The sequence below is a fragment of the Aptenodytes patagonicus genome, chromosome 13, assembly GCF_965638725.1.
Source record: "Aptenodytes patagonicus chromosome 13, bAptPat1.pri.cur, whole genome shotgun sequence".
Classification (NCBI taxonomy): Eukaryota; Metazoa; Chordata; class Aves; order Sphenisciformes; family Spheniscidae; genus Aptenodytes; species Aptenodytes patagonicus.
Window position 1 is genome coordinate 2,601,788 of NC_134961.1, and position 17,959 is coordinate 2,619,746.

A 17,959-nucleotide genomic window follows, 5' to 3' on the forward strand; every position below is an offset into this window, starting at 1 on the left:
AAAGCTCGTGCTCGGTGTAACCATGTGAACAGGGATCTCCCAAGTGCTTTGAGAGATCTCTGAGGTGCTGGGGTTGGAGTGGTCTCCTCTCACCCTGTGCTGCCACCTCCCATCTCCAGGGCCACCTGCGACCGTTGTCCTCTGCCACCCTTGCTCTTCTGTGCTGCAGTGAAGTCATCCTCATGTGCTGCCGTGGAGGGGCGAGGGGCAACATGTCTCACCCGACATGTTGATTGTAGACGGAGCCAGCAGACGCCTGTTGTTAAGGCTGTATAACACTTTCCAGCGGAAGTTTGTTTGCTTATACCTTTGCCAGACTTTAACTGTTTGGGCTGAATTTTTCCATGCTCGCTCTGCCTCAGGCTGAACTTTCTCCTTTTTTTTTTTTAAGTTTCAGCAGAAGGTTGGGGAAAAATGGTAGCTTTGCCAAATGTTTTTTTTCTCCCGTCTCTTTGTTTGAGGCCTTCTGGTGCCTCCATGCTTTGGAAAAGAGACTTGAAATTTGGCAGGGTTGGTGCATTCCTGGTGGAAATCAACACAGATTTGGTCAAATTGTTAGCCTCTGGAAAGCATGGTTGTGCATGCTTAGAAGAGCTCTTCAGAGGCTGGCTGAAGTCCCCATCTTCTGTAAAGGGACTCTGGCCCCTGCACCCGCTGCTCTCCATCCGCACTGAACACCTCCTGTTCCCATATCTACAGGCACCCCCTTGCCCACACGAGTTCAGGTCGGGAGTGGTGAGTGCAAGGAGCCCGAGTGGTTTTTTGATGCTCCTCATTAGCAAGTCTCAAAGCACTTTACAAAAGACAACATTGTCTTTAACTCCATTTCCCATGCGTGGAAACTGAGGCACTGGCTGTGGGCATCACCTGCCTCTCGCCCTCAGTGGTAGAGCAAGGAACAGAGCTCAGGTCGACTTGGGCAGTGTCTTGTCTCTAGACCAGGAGAAGCTGAGGCAATGCTCAATGAGAGGAGAGTGCGTTTCCCAGTGCTCCCATGTCCTGCAAGACCTCGGGAAAGGGCATTTCCACCCCTGCCTCTCCCATGGGTGTGCTTAGCAGCATAGGTCACATCAATGCATGGATGGATGAGCATGTCCTGATGATCGGAGGTTTGACCTGGTGATTACTATTATTTTTAACATTGTTCTTTTATATTAGGGTGGAAATCTTTTCTACTTGCTGTCCTGGGGGCTCTAATAACTCCTGAATAGGCTCTGTTATCCTTAGCTTGAGCTTCTCCACCTGATGGTATCTTAAAGCTTTCTGCAGCTAGAGGGAGAATAAAGTGACACACGAGGTGGGAAAGCTCTGGTCTGATGGAGGCAGCAGGCAAGCCTCGGCTCGAAGGAGGCCTGGCTGGTGATGAGGTCTCCCCAGCTACTGCCGTTACAAAAGCACTTGAGCCCTTGTGGGGTGTTTTCTAGCAAAATGGCAAAAAAAAGTTGGCTTCTTCTCTTGGACTGCAGCCTTTGGACCCTGACTCCACTGGAGATGCATGGAGGGAGGGTCGGCTCTGGCATATGTGAGTGTAGTTGGGTGGCAGTGAACGAGCTCCTCTAGCATTGTGCTGGGTGGTGCTGGCATGACACTGGCAGCAGGGCTACGTGGTGGGGTTGGTCCCTCCTGTCAGAGGAGAAGACCCTAGTGGGTGCTGGGCAGGGAGCTGGTTGTGGAGTGAGCCGGGAGCAAATCCTGGCATGAAGCTGTGCCAAACGGGAAGCCAGCCTGGGACATGCCACCAGCAGTCCAAGGAGATCCCCAACAGGGGGGGGGGGCTGTTCTTGGTAGTGGTGCCAGGGACACCCTGTGGGTAGCTGCCAGCGTGCCCAGCGCTGCCGGCTGGGTCCTGCTGGTTGCCTTCCAGCAGGAAAGGGGTTTTCTGACTCCAGTAACATTTACCAGCTGGGCAGCAGCTCTGGAGCCGGGTGTGTGCGTTTGTCTGTTCTTCCATTGTGTCTTGGCCATCGTCTCCTCCTCCCCGCCGAGATCAATGTCTGTGGCCTGCCTTTTATAACCCCTTTGGGTGCAGCTCTGGAAGTCTTCAGCCAGTGGTGCTGGTTTCCATTGTGCAGCTTCAGCGTGCTTGGGCAGCTTGGTCCCCGTCTGGCTGGATTGCTTGGGTAGGACGATGGACTGGAGGTAGGTTTCCACCAGAAGTGCCATCCCAGCAAAGGGCTGGGGACATCCCCTGGAGGGCTGCGAAGCATGGGTGGGATGTAGTTGGCTGGGGATGGAGACCAGACACAGGTGTGGGGGAGTGAGCTTAGATGATGTCCAGAAGTCCTTTTTGGGCCAATTTTCTACAATTTCATGGTTTTGGAGAAGAGGTGGTTTCCGATGAAAGCTGGATCTCACTAGTGTATTCTTCCTGGTGGCACCAGGTGGCGCAGGAGGGTAAAGGATTTGCTTGTCATTCCTGCAGGTCTGGGTTCAAATTGTTTGCCTCTCACTGCTGAGATGAGTCTGTAGGCCTCAGCCCCCACGGCCTGTGGCTCTGCCCCTGTGCCGGGGCGAGCTGCAGCTCCAGGGCCAGGCAGCGGGGATGCAGCTCTGGGAGCCCTGTTTCCAGCAGAGTGAGAAGCTGAGCCAACATTTGAACTGTAGCGGGGGGCCTGGGTGTGGGGGGGCTGCGGAGCCTCACCATCCCAGGAGCGGGGCACAGCAGTGCGGAGGAGCCGGTCTCAGATGGGGAGAGCCCCAGTGGGTCTCAGCACAATAAGGAGGAGGTAGTACGGGATGTTGTCCTGGTGCGAGGCCATGCTGAAATGCAGGGCATTCCTCCCGCACACGCTTGAGCCATCATAGGGGAAGATAAGTTAGTGCTTCTTCCTGGCTCCTGGGGGGTCCCGGGCATTTCGCTGGGGTGCGGTACATGGCAGCAGCCCTCAGAGGAGCTGGGGCAATGCCATCCTGGCCCCCGTGGCCCCTTCTCCTATCGGGACGGTGCTCAGACGCAGCCACTGGCCCTGCGCAGGCTGGGGTTGCCACAGCAGCTTCTCCAGCTTCTCTGCAGCTTCTCTGCCCCGCTCCCTTCCAAGAAGTGGGTGTCAGGGCCCGAGCAAGGGGATGGGACCAAGCTTGGATGAGTATGGTCTTACATCCCTTCTCACTCCTCGGCCCGAGCAAGGGGATGAGACCAAGCTTGGATGAGCGTGGTCTTACATCCCTTCTCACTCCTCCCAGCATGGCAGCAGGGCCCCGGCCGCACGGCTGAGTATCCCCACACTGAGCATCCACCTTCTGCTCTGGTTGGGTCCAAGCTGGGGCCATGCGACCCCACAGAGATATTTTTTTTCCCCTCCTTGTACCTTCAGTGATCTTTGAGACCGGGCGTCATATGACTCAGCTTCTGCATTTGATACCCCCGAGAAGAGTTGGCACACATGCATCTGTGGCACAGAGCAGTGCTCGTTCCTGGCAGGCCAAGCTGGGATAGGATTTCTTCCTGAAAGAGGGGCAGTGAGTCCCCACTGCTCATCCGCTTTTAATATGCGGAAGTCTGATTTAGCCAGGATGGTGCCAGCAGGTCGGGGGTGTCTCCCAAAGCACTGTTGACCTGCTCCAGCATCCGAGCTTGTGAGGTCCTGGAAGGACTGGAGGAAGCACCGTTGCAATGCAGAGCAGGTGCTCGGATGGTCCCTCTGTGCTTTGGAAATCTGTCTGTCCTCCCGTCCCTACCTGCAAAGGTCCAGCTGGTTGTGTGTGCCAGAAGCATCGGGCACATTTTGCGTGCTGGGGCTGAACTGCTAGTTCTGGCAGTCAGCATGGGGCACGGTCAGCAGAAGTTGACACCGACGTAGGTCCTGTGAAGGGCAGTTTGGGCGCTGACCTTTAGGTCTTGTCCGTTTCTGCCGCCCAGTCCCTGCAAGCAGCTTGGGTCTGGAGGCAGCTCCCAACTCGAGCAAGGAGCACCCAGCCAGCCCTCAGGGCTGAGCGGCCTGGGGAGCGGTGCTGAGCTCCCTCTCTGGGGTGCTGGGCAAGCACAAGGTCACAGACCCTGCAGTGTAGAGGTTTGCAGAGGGCAGCGGTTTGCATGGGACAGGGGTTTGCATGGCGCAGGGGTCTGCAGGGTGCAGGGGTCTGCAGGGTGCAGGGGTTTGCAGGGTGCAGGGGTTTGCAGGGGGCAGGGATTTGCAGGGGGCAGGGATTTGCAGGGGGCAGGGATTTGCAGGGTGCAGGGGTTTGCAGGGGGCAGGGATTTGCAGGGGGCAGGGATTTGCAGGGGGCAGGGGTTTGCAGGACACAGAGGTTTGCAGCGCGTAGAGGTTTGCAGGGCGGCTGCAAGCCCCAACCGAGCCAGGCCCCAGGGCTGCATGCTTGGCTCTCGGCACCGGAGGACTGGCTCCGTCTGCCTCCTGCCCGGCAGTGGCAGGGTTTTCAGGTGGTCACAGGGCTGCGGTTGCACCCAGCGCTGCCTGTTGTTGCCGTGGGTACCTGGCACGCAGGGCTTCCCCATGAGCTTCGTTCACATCTCAGAGCAGCCTGTCCTGCTCAGTCCTGTCTCCATCAGGTTCCAGTTAAAACCAAATGCGTTCTCCAGCCTAAGCTGCGCTGCCGTTTAAGCCCTTCCAAAAATGAAACAAATACCCACGGACTGCAATTCGAATTGCAGCTCAATTAGGGCTCATTCCCAATGCGATCATAAAACCTCCAGTACGAAAACAAACAACCCAACCAAACCACATCCAAGCCTGACAGCATCCTCTGGAATGCCTTTAAAATAACAAGGGGGGCAGAGGAAGATGAAAGCGGCATGGCCGGTGGGAAGAGGGCTCTTTGGCCCCGAGGGGCAGCCCGGAGGTGGCCTGAGCAGGTGTGGGGCAGGGCGCTTCGGTATGGGGACCGGTGCAGAATTGATGGGTGTGATGGAGATGGGGGGGATGGGGACCAGCGTGGAAATGACGGGTGTGATGGAGACGGGGCAGCTTGGGGTCCATGGAGTAAAGGGCTAGGCTGTGTTCCCAGCAGGATTTAGTGGGGCGAGGAAGAGGAGGATGCATAGGTGTTTTGGAACGTGGTGGTTGTGCTCTGAGCTGCTTCGGTGGCGGGTGTTTGACCAGGACGGGGCTGGGGGGGGGGTGCATAGGGCCGGAGCAGGACCGCGGCGGCTGGAATGCGTGTCCCGCGTAACCCTGGCTTGCACCGAGTCCAGCCAGTCTGGTGCCGCGGTTCGGGTTTCACGGCGGACTTTAAACCCAGCCATATTTAGCGTGCGCTTCACTGGCCTGTCAGGGAGGGGAAGCCACAGCACAACTAATAAAAAAAGCCAAACAAAAACAATGTAATTAAAGAGAGTCAGCACTGTGTGTTCCCATAGCAAGAACATTTACCCAAGACTTCCTTGCTCAGATACTTAATGTCAAGCAGCAATTAAAGGCTGGCATTGTGGGGAGCACAGCAAGGAGGGTTTACCCTGGCTGGGAGGTGGGAGCCCAGGGCTTGAGCACAGCTCCCGATGGCAGATCTGCCATCCCCAGTGCCTATGCTGGTGGGGAGGCATCGGGGGCTTTTGGCACTGGGAGGTACCCCAGGGACAAGCGGTGCTCATGACAGGGGGATGCTGCACCCTGAGCAGTGGCTGCCGAACCCCTCCAGGCAGGGACACCCTTGGTCTGTAATGCACGTACCCGCTTAGCTCGATCCCCACAGAAATTTGGTAGCACAAAAGCAGAAAAGCAGATTTTCTGCTTTTCTAGGTGCAAGCCTCCAGGCAGGGCAGGCCAGGAGCTCTACTGGGGTAAATCCTTGTGAAAACAGTGAAGCCAGAGGAGCTGGGCTGGGGTGCAGAGCCAAGGGCCTGACGTGGATGTTGCTTCTCCCCTCCAGCATCTCCTTGCTGACCCGGGTCCATGGACGGAGCCCATGCGAGCCTCTAGGATTTTATGTTTCCCCTCCTTCAAGGGATGACTCGGGGAGCCCAGAGCCAGGCTGTGCCAGCCGGTGGCCCCTTCAGAGCAGCTCAAGGCTGGTGCTCGTGGGCTGATGGTACTGTCAGCATCGTCTGCTGTGGCTAGACAGCCAGCCATTGCACACTGTCCCTTAGCGTGGTCACTGAGGAGAAGTGTCCTGGTGTCCTGGCAAAGCTGCGTGTGAGGTGTGTGTGCAGGCAGGGCAGGAGCTGCCCAGGAGGGATACGTGCATGTGGGCACGACCAGGACAGTGCTGCTTTGTGACTATGGCATGTGCAGTCCTGACTGTGATGGCAGACTGTCACGGGGGACCGAGGAACTGAAAGTCTGATTTTGGTCATATTTTAGTGGGGGTTGAGCCACAGGCTCCTTCTGGGCTCACTTAAAAATGGTGTTTGGGATGCTTAATTAAAAAAAAAAGAAAATAAAGAAGCAGCAGCGTTATCGTGTTGCAGCAGAATTTGCTCGAGCGTCTGCTCCCTTCCTCCCCCAAATGTACTGCTGGGCCTGCAGAAACGAGGTGTTTTATGGAGGCCTCCGCAGACTGTCAGCAAGTGATCTACTTGGTTGGCTCCAACCCTCTCTTGGAGTCCTGAAGTCTCCATCTCTCCCAGATGCAGAGCCTGTGATTTAAGAGGGAGGTACAGTGGGGGCGAGCCGTGCGGGCAGGCTCTTCCCTGCTGTGCTGCACCAGGGGACGTGGCCGTGCCTCGGGAGAACACTGCCGACTCACCAACTGGCCCTGTGATGTGAGACATCACGCGTCCAGCACACATGCTTCCCCGCTGCCACAGCCCCTCCGGCAGCCGAGTGAGGGCTGGTCCCAGGGGGTCCTCACCACACGCTGCAGCTGCTGCACTCCCAGTGCGAGCATTCCCCAAGGGATGCAAAAGCCTCCTGATTCAGGGAACAGCCTGGACGACGAGGCATGACGCTGACCCCCTCTTGCTCCCGTGGGGGAATCCTCCACTTCTTCCCCTGCAGAGGTGCAGGGGGCTGAAGGCTGGCAGGATGTTGCAGATCTCGCCCAGGATGTGCTCTTGTCCTCCAGCTTATTCTGGTACCAAGCTGCTGGGAGTCAGCTTTCAAATCCAATGCTGTGCCATGATGTGGTGGGCTGCATGGCCATGGGGTCCTCTCTCTTGCTGCCTTGGGTCGCGAGCTCCTCAAGAAGCACCTACATGCATCGCAGCGTGCCTGGTGTGGAGACGGCAGAGACAACGTGCAGCCATACCAGTATTGCCAAACCGCTGCCTGATGCTCAGGGACACCCTGCACTGACCTGGGTGCTGTGCAGCAGCTCCGGGCCTTGCACCACGCTGAGCTCCTCCAAGCATTGGGCTAATAGCGCTGGGCTTCTGGAGCTCAAACAAAAATGTACTGGCAGGAGCAGGATCTATATAAGTTAGTTGTTATTGCTAAACAAAAGAGGCATGCTCGTTTCGGCTCCATTCAAAACAAAACCCAGCGGGTTTGCCAAGTGGGGAAAAAAGAGAAAATCTGTAGGAAACAAACAAACAAAGCCCTGGATCTGGTTTGGTGCCTTTCCCTGGACCCAGGTTTCAATAAGCAAGTGCATTTTCCAGGCACACAGATGTTTCTGTGGAGCGGGAGTGTTTTGCTCCATCTTTGCATGGCCAGGTCACTGCACAATACTTAAATACCTTTGAGGTCCGTACACCTCAGGATGGGTAACTGGTGTGCTGTAACTCACAGTCAGTCCTGCCGCCTTGCAGGGATGCTAAGCACAGCGTTTTGTCCTAGTTTTTGAGTGTGCCTTTTGGTGGGTTATGAAATCCCATTCTTTTGGAAGGACTTCCCTACTCGTGCTCCATTTTGGATCCACTATTTCCCCAGTCCTGAAAAATTGCTTACACTCAGACAGAAAGAGTGGAAAATGCGAGTGCATCAGCAGGTCCTCTCCATGCTGGACGCTGCGCTCCTGGTTCGTGTCCCCATGAGCCAAGCAGAGCTCCTTTGCCTGTTAGGAGCTCAAGTGGATTCTGCTGTGGAGTGTTTAGTGTCCGAGTGTTTGTGGCCACAACGTGTGATTTCCTGTGCGCGCCAAGGGTGAGCGTGGCCCTGGTCGCGGGGTCGGGCTGAGTGTGCTCAAACGAGGAAAGACCCCTCACACCCAGATTTCTTTGGAAACAGCCTGTGTATTGATCTTGCCAGCTGATCTCTTGATGCAAGCTCCCAGTTTGGGGTGAGGTTGGCTGTGTGGGGTTGGCTCTCCCTGACAACTGGTTTTTAGGCTTCTCCTGTCCTTTGCCTGTTCCTCCATTGGATAACCCTATGGACTGAATTGGATCGCAGTTCAGGAAAGCATCCCTGGCAGCTTGTGCTAACATACCACTGACATCCACAGCGCCACGAGGCTACGACGAGTTCTGCAAGGACCCAGTCCTTCTCCTCCTCCATGCCCCAAGCCTTCTCATCCTTTCAAAGCATTAACACCTTTCATCCTCCATCCTTCGGGCTCCCTTTTTCTCATGCACGGAGCCCCGCGGCTTCTCTCTCTGCTGCATCAGGCTGCAGACGGCGGGGAGCAGCTTCCTGAAGTGACAGCCGCCCACGCTGACCCCGAGGATGGGAGCATGGCGCTGAGCTCATGTCTGCCGCCGCGGGCTGGAGTCTGCCCTCTCGCTGCCAGCACGGGCAGGCACCCGTGAGCTAATACCTCCCACGGCCAGCATGGGGGGTGGCGGGGACAGGGCAGTCTCGGTTTTTGGCTGGAAGGCCATTGCCATCAGCAGCAGCATCACTTGCACATGAACCTTTTCACAGCCCGGGCTCCCACTGGTGGGAGGTGGTGCGGGATGGCCACCATGGTCCCCAGCAGCCACATCTCGTGACCTCCAGGCAGGACGGTCATTGCCTGCCTGTCCAGGTACCTCCAGCCCCTGTCCCTGAGATGGGAGCACGTGGCGGCAGGGAGGACAAAGTCCCCCTGGGGTTTGCACATCTGTTGCAGCGGGTGCCCGGCGTGGGCCATCCCCGTGGGTGCTCAGGGAAGGACGGCCGGGTCCCACTGGGCTCGGGGCAGGCAGGGCTCCTTCCAGCCAGCCCAGGGTCTGGGCTCTGCCAGCGGGACAGAGCAGCCCTGTCTGACATGGACTGGTTCTCTGCTGGAGGCTCGGAGAGGCTACGCCCTTAAAGAAAATGCACTTAAAATCATATAATTACAACAATTATTAACACTGTTTACTAGGCCAAGATCTGCAGCGTTGGAAACATTAAAACCCAGAATATGCAGAAACCACAACGTTATGAACTACCCAGTGGATTTGCTTGTGTTCGTTGCAGAAGGAGGGATAAAATGAAGTTGTCTTGTGCACATCCATCCTCATGTGCTTTGAAAAAAAAAAAAAAAATCCTCATTACATTGGTTTCATGAGGTGGGTCTGGCCAGCCCCAATGCATCCTTTAGCAGAACCTCAGCCTTTTCCATGGAGTTTGCTGGTACATGGATTTATGGCATTGCAGACCTGTTGCCCACACCACCTCCCTCATGGGTGCAAACACATCCCACGGCCAGAAAACCGAACTGCTGGGGCAGGCAAAGCACCCGTCCCCTGCTGCGGTGTTTGCAGTAGGTAGGTAAATAATTAGCAACAAGAACTGATTGTGGTTGAGATAAATTTAGTTTGGCTGCACTGGGACTATAAAGCCAGAGGAGGTGGGACCTCCTCCAACCACCTCCCCACAGGATGGGCCTTTGCCATCGGGGTGAGCTGGTGTTGTCTGGTCATACCTTGAGGGCACAACATCTGTGGGTGTTGTTTTCAACTATCAGTTGCTCCACCGCAAAGTTTAGCTCTAGATAAATCAAGACTCTTTCACTGAGTCCAGATGACTCATAACCACAGGGCAGGAAACTCTTATCTTTGGGGCAGCCAGTTTAGTATAGATAGATGTTCACTCCGGAGCTCTGAATAATTTCCGTCTCTTTACTTCTCATTAAAAGCAAATCAGATGAGGGAAAACAGTGAGAAATTTTTCTGTGTCACCTCTGTTTCTACCATCTCTGAGAGAACTTCCTCCAAATTGTGCAGTCTGCCTGTACTGGGTCATTTGCCATATATTTTAATTGGCAGAAAAAAGTGCTTTTGCTCCAAAGCACCACTCCTTTTTTAAACCTTGATTCTGCACGCATTGGATGGAGCAGGGATCTGTTACAACAGGGTCTAACCCAGCTTCCAGGGAGGTACTTTTTGGGGTCTTCCTTCCTTTCCTGATGTGGGAGAACATTGTTGCCTCCTTGGATGAAGGGGAACCACAGAGGAATTGGGCACCTTGTCAAGAAGCCTGCTAAAAGAGCTGTCTTCACCTCTGAGCAGCAGCTGGAGGTGGAGAGAGGAGGACTTGGGCAGCAGGGAGCTCTTATACACAACAGAAAAGGCAAGGTTTTGCTGGAGAGTCTCTCGAGTCAGTTATTTCTCTTTCCTAAGTATGTCAGACAGCACTTTGCTTCTTGGGCTTGGTCCATGGGTCAGGACCTGTCTTCCTGGTTGCCTCTTCCTGCCAGAGTGCCCTGCCTGCACAGTCACGGGTGGCTTTTCTCTCTTAATTTCTGTCTACCAGTGACAGCAGAACTGTGTGATGCTTCTCTGCTCCTTTGGTATCTGGGGTCTTGTATTTGCCATCTGTAGAGGCTTGTATGTGCCGTGTGTGGAGCCTCTTGGCATGAGGAGTCTTCAGCACTGGCCATGCCAGGAGCTGCTCTATATCCATGATGAAACACAATGTGCTCAGGCTGGCATGGCCGTAAGCTGAGGACTCTGCATCTAGAGCCGGGTAGGTCCCAGTGAGCCAGGGCTGGTTCTCCAGCACTTCCCTGTGTTGTGCACGTCTCTCCCCATGGGGTGATGCCCCCCTGGTGGAGAGCTGCTCCCCTTCCCCCCCACCAGAACCAGCAGGACCCTGCTGCACAGATCTCACCAACCTCTGCATGGTTGCTTAGGGGTGTCTTGCCACCTGAAGCTCATGTGGTTGGCGTTCACTGTCTGTCCGTCCGATCTGTAAAGACCTACGTTCAGATAATGCCCATCCCTGGAGGAATCCAGGGCAGCAACTCGACACTGCGGCTTGGGCCACACTCGAGACCTCTAAATCCGTAGGCTGAAGCTAGTGAGACGAGTGACTGGCAGAAGCCAACCTCCCCATCGTTTTCCGCTTTTAAATATCACAGTAATAAAAGGTAAAATCATTAAAGGACTTCTGCAGCCCACTGTGCCTAATCTGAAATCATGACGATGAAGAGCACGTAGTAAGGTTGTTATTAATATCCTGCCTCCTGATGATGGCTCTATAAACATCATCATCACAGGCACAGCTTCGTGGTAGCATTTTGGCATGACCTTCTAGACAACTGTCATGCTTTTTATCACGCTTACCCCTTGCTTGATATTTAACCAATAAAGTGATACAGGGAAGACCTTGCTCCTAAATATCTGACCTTATACTTGGGGGTATGAGGTCAAAACTGAGAGAAACTGTTAAGCATAGTTGTGCTAAATGCTCTTTAGACGTGATGCTCCTTGTCTGGGAACTGTGCCACGGGCTACGGCAAGAAGGGGATCAGATGTTTGACGCCAGTGAAAACCCTCACTGCTCTAAGGGATGACTCATGGGCAAAAGCCCCACGCAGCAGCAAGGCCACACTCGCACTGAAGCCAGGGACTTTGCCTGGTGGGGATGAGGTGTTGGTGGGGACATGAGGGTCACGGCTGCAGGGAGGGGAGCAGCTCCCCCTCTGGAAAGCCAAGAAAAGATGCCAGCTTTCCTAGTGACTTGTACATATTTATCATGGCTATTTAAAGTAGAAATCAAAATTAGAGTGGAGAAAAGATTTTGTAGCTTAATCAATGTGGATGGAGAAAGTGAGGAGCAGCTGTGGAGCCTTCTGGTGAGCAGGAGACTGGGGGTCACTAGTTCCCATCGGGACTTGGCGTTGTCTCGGTGCCATTAGAAATGGCCTTTTGTCCATTCCCTGCTCTTGCTTCGCTTTCAGAGGGTGTCCTTTGCTGGCATAAAGGCCCTGAGGAAAGTCACGTACCAAAGAGGGCTGAGGGATGGCGATAAGCGCAGGAGGTGGCTCCCTGCTAGAAGGATGGATGTGGAGAGGGTGCGCGAGGCCATCCCAAGCCATGTGTGGTGGGCAGCACTCACCGAGCACGGGGCTGGGGGGCTGTCGGTCCCTGCGGCCCCCACTGCCAAGGGGGTCTGGACAGCCCCGGATGGGGCAGCCCATCTCTGTAGGAGCTGGGTGGTGGAAACTGGGCATAAGAAGAGATTTCCCGGGTGTGAGGGATGGGGACTGGTTGCAGAACTGAGCAGCCTGAGGTTGCTTGGGGCATCCCAGCTCAAGGGCAGTGTGGGGCCAGACCGGCCCTTGGGTCTGGAAGGAAATGCCTCACCCACAGGGTTCATACGAGCTCCTCGGGACCCCCACAGGGCCAGCAGCAGTGATGGGGAGGAGGAAAGGACTGGCCTTAGCTGATAACAGATAGATGAGGGCATTGCTGGCTCCGGCATCTACCTTGCAGCCGCTCACATCAGTGCTGCCCCGGCACTGCTCTGGCTCTCCTGGGTCGTGCCTTGGTCCCGACGCTGCAGATGTGCTTCTACCTTTCTGGCACATGCTCCATGCCTCATTTCCCCACACCTCCTTGCCCTTTCCCAGGTCAACCTCCCCTAAAATGACGCAGCAGATGCGGGACCTGCAGCTGGCACAGGCCAGGAAGCCACCGGGCCCTTCCTCACCGAACGCAGCCAAGAGGCTCTACCGAAACCTGTCGGGGAAATTCCGTGTCAACTACACGTCCTTTGACGAGGGCAGCCTGGCAGGACGGGGCGAGAAGGAGAAGCTCCGCAAGTCCTACCTGGTCAGTGCCCACTGGCTCCATCCAGCGCTGCTGTGGCTGGGAAGACGGGGATGGAGGGTCCGTGTGTGGGCGATGCTGTCACCTGGGTGGAAGCCCAAGAGTGCGTTAAGTGAAGCCGCCCTGGAGCAAGTTCAGCTGGAGCTGGTCCGGGTGTTTGCTCAGCATCATCCAGTTGTGTCTGCAAAGAGCTGATGCTCCTGAGCCCCTGGGACCAGCACAGGCTGCCCTGTTTGGGTTTGTGGGGTGCTGGTGAGGGGCTAGGGTGTTTGGTGAGGTGGAGGAGGGTGCCCCATGCTCCGCTGACCTGCGTTTCTCCTTCCTCCCAGTTCCAGAGCAATGCTGCCCTCTTCGAGGCTGTGGAGCTGCAGGACCTAGACAGGGTCCAGGAGCTGCTGAAGCAGTACAGCCCCGAGGAGCTGGACCTCAACACCCCCAACAGCGAGGGGCTACTGCCCCTGGATATCGCCATCATGACCAACAACGCTCCCATCGCCAGGGCCCTGCTGCAGGCGGGAGGAAAGGAGAGCCCACACTGTGAGTTGGTGTGGGGGAGCTGTGCCGTGTCCATCACCTGGGTCTCCAACCTGGCGGAGCGGGACACCCCAGGCAGTGGGGTCCGGGTGGGGAAGCAGTCACTGGGCTCTGAGAAACTGGTGCAGGCTGTAGCAGGGGCTCGGGTGGAGCAATGCACTCAAGTGGAGCCCAGAAGCAGGACACAGAGGAGAGGATGGGGTCTCGGGGTGCGGACTTGGTGCCAGCAGAGCCTGGGCTTGCCCTAACCACCTTCTCTTCCCTCTTCCTGGCTCCCCTCCCGGGACCCATGGCCGTGCCCACCCACCCCACAGTTGTGAGCCTGGAGAGCCGCTCGCTGCACCTCTCCACGCTGGTGCGGGAAGCGGAGCAGCGTGTCAACGAGCTGACGGCGCAGGTGGTGAATGAGGCACCCAACACCGACTGCTCTGAGAAGGAGAAGCAGCTCAAGGCCTGGGAGTGGCGATACAGGCTTTACAAGCGCATGAAGGCAGGGTTCGAGCATGCCCGTGAGTGCCCACAGGAGGGCTTGGGGTCCTGGGGGGCAGCCCCCACGCTGGGGGAAGGAGCAGGGCCGTGCATGGTCCAGGCACGGGGCTGCACCAGCACCCATCAGAGGATCCCCGCACCCTGTAGCCAGGGCTCACTGTATGGGTGCACGGGGGGTGAGTGCTCCAGGAATGTGTCCCTGGTCGCGGGGGGAGGGACACTGAGGGGTTCAGAGTGACGGTCCTCTCTGTAGTGGTCCGTGCACTCTCTGTCCCCAGGAGTGCCGGATGCCCCCACCAACGTCCACCTCTCCGTGGCCAGCAGCTCCTCGGTGCAGGTGACCTTCTGGGAGCCCCTGAGCGTCAATTCGGCTGTCGTCACCAAGTACAAAGGTAAGGACTGGGGTCCCCGCAGCAGTGAAGGGGACACGCAGCCATGGCAGGTTCTTTGAGTGTGCCAGCAGGGCTTGCTGGGGCGCTCACCTCATGCACGCCACACCAGCATGCCGGGGGCATGGGCAGTGCTGCCAAGCCCCTGTCAAGCCACCTTTGTGCTCGAGTGCAGGATGAGCCAGGGCTGCACGCTGCTGGACAGCCCGGCCACCACCCAAATGATCTGAGCTGGTCCGAACCACTGTCCTGCACCAAGGCAAAACTTGTTTTGTGCCACTTGTTTGCCGCCCCCTCCTCCTGCACACCGGGAGGGCTTTTCCATCCTGCCGCTCCTGCGCCCCTCACCTACTTAAACCAGATAATTTTGGCTTCTGGGAGAATTTCCCCCATCCCCAACTCCTGACCCATCACTTGAGGGTGCTGACACTGTCTGATGTGGCTTGGTGAGGAGGACCGCAGCTCCCCATGCCATCCCCCCTATTGTGGCTCCCCCTCTCCCCTGCCTTTGCTCAGCTGCCTCCAGCTCCCATGCTGCCTGCAGTCCCTCTGCAGCTGCTGGCCCCAACATGCTGCAGATAGCCCTGGTATCCTATCCCTGCTCCGGGGCCATGCGGCATCTTGGGGTCTCTCTCCTTTCAGTGGAATGGAGCTGCTCCCCCACCTTCTCGCCACGCCTGGGGGAGGCCGTGATCGACAAGCTGAAGAACTTGCACTTCACCATCCGGGGGCTGGTGTCGGTGAGCTCTCAGGGTGCCCCACAGGGGTCCGGGCTGCCGGGAGAGAGCCCACAGCCGGGGAAAGCCGCTGGCCATGGTGCAGCCCATGGGGTCATTCCCTGCAACCGGTGCGGGGAGGAGATGGGGCATCATTTCGAGCAGGAGGAATAGGATTGTGCCACGGTGGTGTTCAGCACAGCCCATGGGCAGAGATAAGAGTGTGGGGCCAGGAGAGGCATCTCTCTGTCCCTGCATGGCCGCGGCCACCCTGGCAATGGGGAAACCCCCTGCACAGGTTGCCTGGAGACTCTTGAGTGAAAGGCAGAATGGGTCCATTCACCGAGTGCCTGATTTATCCTCTGTCCCCCACCCTGCTCCCATCTCCACCTGTGCTCCTCCTGGGCAATAAATCAGTGGCTCGTTCCTCTGCCACCTGCACAGATCGACCCCCCGCACCAGCCCTGTCGCTCATTGGAGAGGAGGGACCAGCCCCGTCTCCATCTCCGGGAGCTCGGCAAGGTCACGAGCTGGTTGGGGCCGGGGCTTCCCGCTGTTTTATCTCCCTGAGAACTACAGGGGCCATGCTGCCTGTCAGCTGTCCCCTCCTCAGGGACTGCCGTCCTGTCCCTGGCACACATTGGACCGGCGGGGGGAGACAGGGCGGGATGGGGACCGTGGCGGGATGGGGACCACAGCAGGATGGAGCTTGGAATGGGAACACGGGGAGATGCTGGGATGGATGGGGTTGCCCTTACCAGGCAAGGGCAGCACCAAAAGTCCGGGGCAGGCAGGCAGGGACCACTGGCTCAAGGAGCGGGGGAAGCCCTTGATGTGGTTAGAGGGGCTTAGCCAAGGCAGTGGTGCCGGAGCCCCGGAGCTGCTGTCAGGGCAGGAGAGCTGCCCTGGCGTGCGGCAGGACAAGGGCTTGAGCGGAGCCCGGAGCAGTGCCACTACAAGGAGCTGGCCCAACCCCATCAATCATGCTTTCAGAGCTGCTTCGCCGGCTCCTGTCCGCCTTCATGAGTGCCTGGAGGCCTTGCAACATCTGGCAGCTTGACTGAGCTTTAATCAGAGGCCTTTAATCACTGTCACCATGCCACAAGCCCTCAACAGTGTTGGGCCAGCTCCCTCTCTCCAGGGGCCAGATCCTTGCATGTTGCAGCGTGAAGGCAGCACCCCGACCCTCCAGGCTGTGGAAGCCCCATGTCTTTGGGGCTGGAGCATCTCCTGGCAAGGGACATTCGCAATGTCCCATCTTTCCTCTGCCTCCCACCAAAACCAGCCACCCAGGTTGTGGGGATTCTCTAGTATCTGATAACAAGAGCTTTGTACAGCTGGGGGAGGTCAGAGCCGGTGACCTGGGGTGCAGGCTCCCAGTTTAGTACTCGTGGTGTACTGGGCTACAGGGAGATCCTCCTTCCCTTGCATGCCAAGCCAGAGGAGGTGCCAGTGCGCTGAGTGTGGCTTCCCTCCTCGCAGGGCACGGCTTACTACGTCCAGGTGTCTGCCTACAACATGAAGGGCTGGGGTCCCCCGCAAGCCTCCGTGCCCCCTTTCGCCATCCCTTCCAGTAAGTACCACTGGGAACACCCGTGGGAGCTGGCACCAGCTGCGGGATGGATGGGGAGAGGCGGCAGCTCCCTGTGCCGTCAGGGGTCCCTCTCACTGCTGGGATGGCGTCTAGTGGACCCAGGAGCAGAGGCAACATTTGGAGTCTTGGGCCAAGCAGGGAGGCTGTGCCCAGGGGTCCGGTATGCTGCCTCCAGCTGATAGGAGCTTTGCCAAATAGTAATTTTTAGCCTGAAATTCTCCCGGCTGCCTGGTAAAGGTTGAGCCATTTTAGGCCACCTGGATCAGCTCATCCTAAGGAGGAAGCTACGAGAGAGAATGTTTTGCTTTCTCAGTTAAAAGGAAAGCAATGCAGCCATCTCCTCTGTAGGAAGGAAAAACACCTCTGGGTTTTTTAGCAGAGGTTTGTAATTTAGCGCAGGGCAGCTTTTGGGAGGGGTCAGTCCTTACTGCCTCAGTGACATCTGCCCCAAGGCAGCCAAGCTTGTGCAAAACCACCGTTGGCACGTGCTGAGGGGAGACACAGTGGGATGCCCCAGCTCAGCCCCTGGAGATGCCCCCCAGGGCTCAGAGCGGTCCTGGTCCTGAGTGGCAGTGGGCCTGGAGCCCTTCCTGTGCCACTGCAAGCTCTCACCCATCCAGCCCAGCCCCGGGCACCTGCATTCCCTGGCACCAAGCTGGGATGGCGGTCACGAGCCCCACTGGAGACCAGCTCTGGGCTGTCAACACTTTCCTCCCCACGCTGGCACCAGGGCAAGCAGGGGGAAAAGCCACCCAGTTTCACACAAGGCACCCCAGGGTGCTGGGGGAGACAGGCCAGGAGGACTGAACTGGAAGGAGCAGCCCCAAAGGGTGAAGTTCAGGGCTGAGTGGGCTCTGAGGTGTCCTCTGCCCCTCACCACCGGTCCCGAGACAGGTCTCTGCTGTGTGGTGGTCCCGCGGGATCAGCACCATCGGATGTGTTAGGAGTGGCCCCATGCGCACCTGGGGAGGCTGAGCGCGTCCCAATGAGCAGGCAGCAGGGTGGTGGGCACGCGGCCCCTGCCACCACGCTTGCAGGCAGCGAGGGACCGGGCGTGCTGCTGCATGTGAGCAGTGAATGCACCGCATACGGGTCGAGGTGCAGGTCTGACAGCACGTGAACAGCGATGGGGCCAGAGATGTGCAGGCACCATGTGTAGCGCTAGCTGCAGATACACAAGCGCTATAGCACCAGTATGGAAAGATGCAAAAATACATTTGCATGTATATGAATGCATATAGCGAGCCTACCCACGCACTGCATTGCCCTGGCTTTACCCTGTCCTGGCAGTGGTTGTCAGTCATGTTTGCACCCACTTTAAAGCCCCTTTGCCATCCTGCACAGGTCACATTCCCCGTGACCGAGATCCACGCGGCATTGATACAGAGTACAGCTGAAGTGAATCAGACATGAGTGGGTTTTATTTATTTTTATCTCCATTAAT

The 17,959-nt window shown here is 57.1% G+C and overlaps 1 protein-coding gene across 8 annotated transcripts in view; it reads left to right on the forward strand.

The window, feature by feature from the left end:
- The window catches only part of LOC143166536 (ankyrin repeat and fibronectin type-III domain-containing protein 1-like), a 269,972-nt gene that overhangs the window by 240,743 nt on the left and 11,270 nt on the right, over positions 1-17,959 (forward strand). For all 8 annotated transcript variants that reach the window (XM_076350966.1, XM_076350965.1, XM_076350968.1 and 5 more), the window contains 6 exons: positions 12,595-12,796; positions 13,123-13,330; positions 13,642-13,836; positions 14,095-14,208; positions 14,848-14,945; positions 16,404-16,494. In XM_076350966.1, coding sequence (XP_076207081.1) covers positions 12,595-12,796; positions 13,123-13,330; positions 13,642-13,836; positions 14,095-14,208; positions 14,848-14,945; positions 16,404-16,494 — 908 coding nt within the window. The remainder of the gene's footprint in view (positions 1-12,594; positions 12,797-13,122; positions 13,331-13,641; positions 13,837-14,094; positions 14,209-14,847; positions 14,946-16,403; positions 16,495-17,959) is intronic.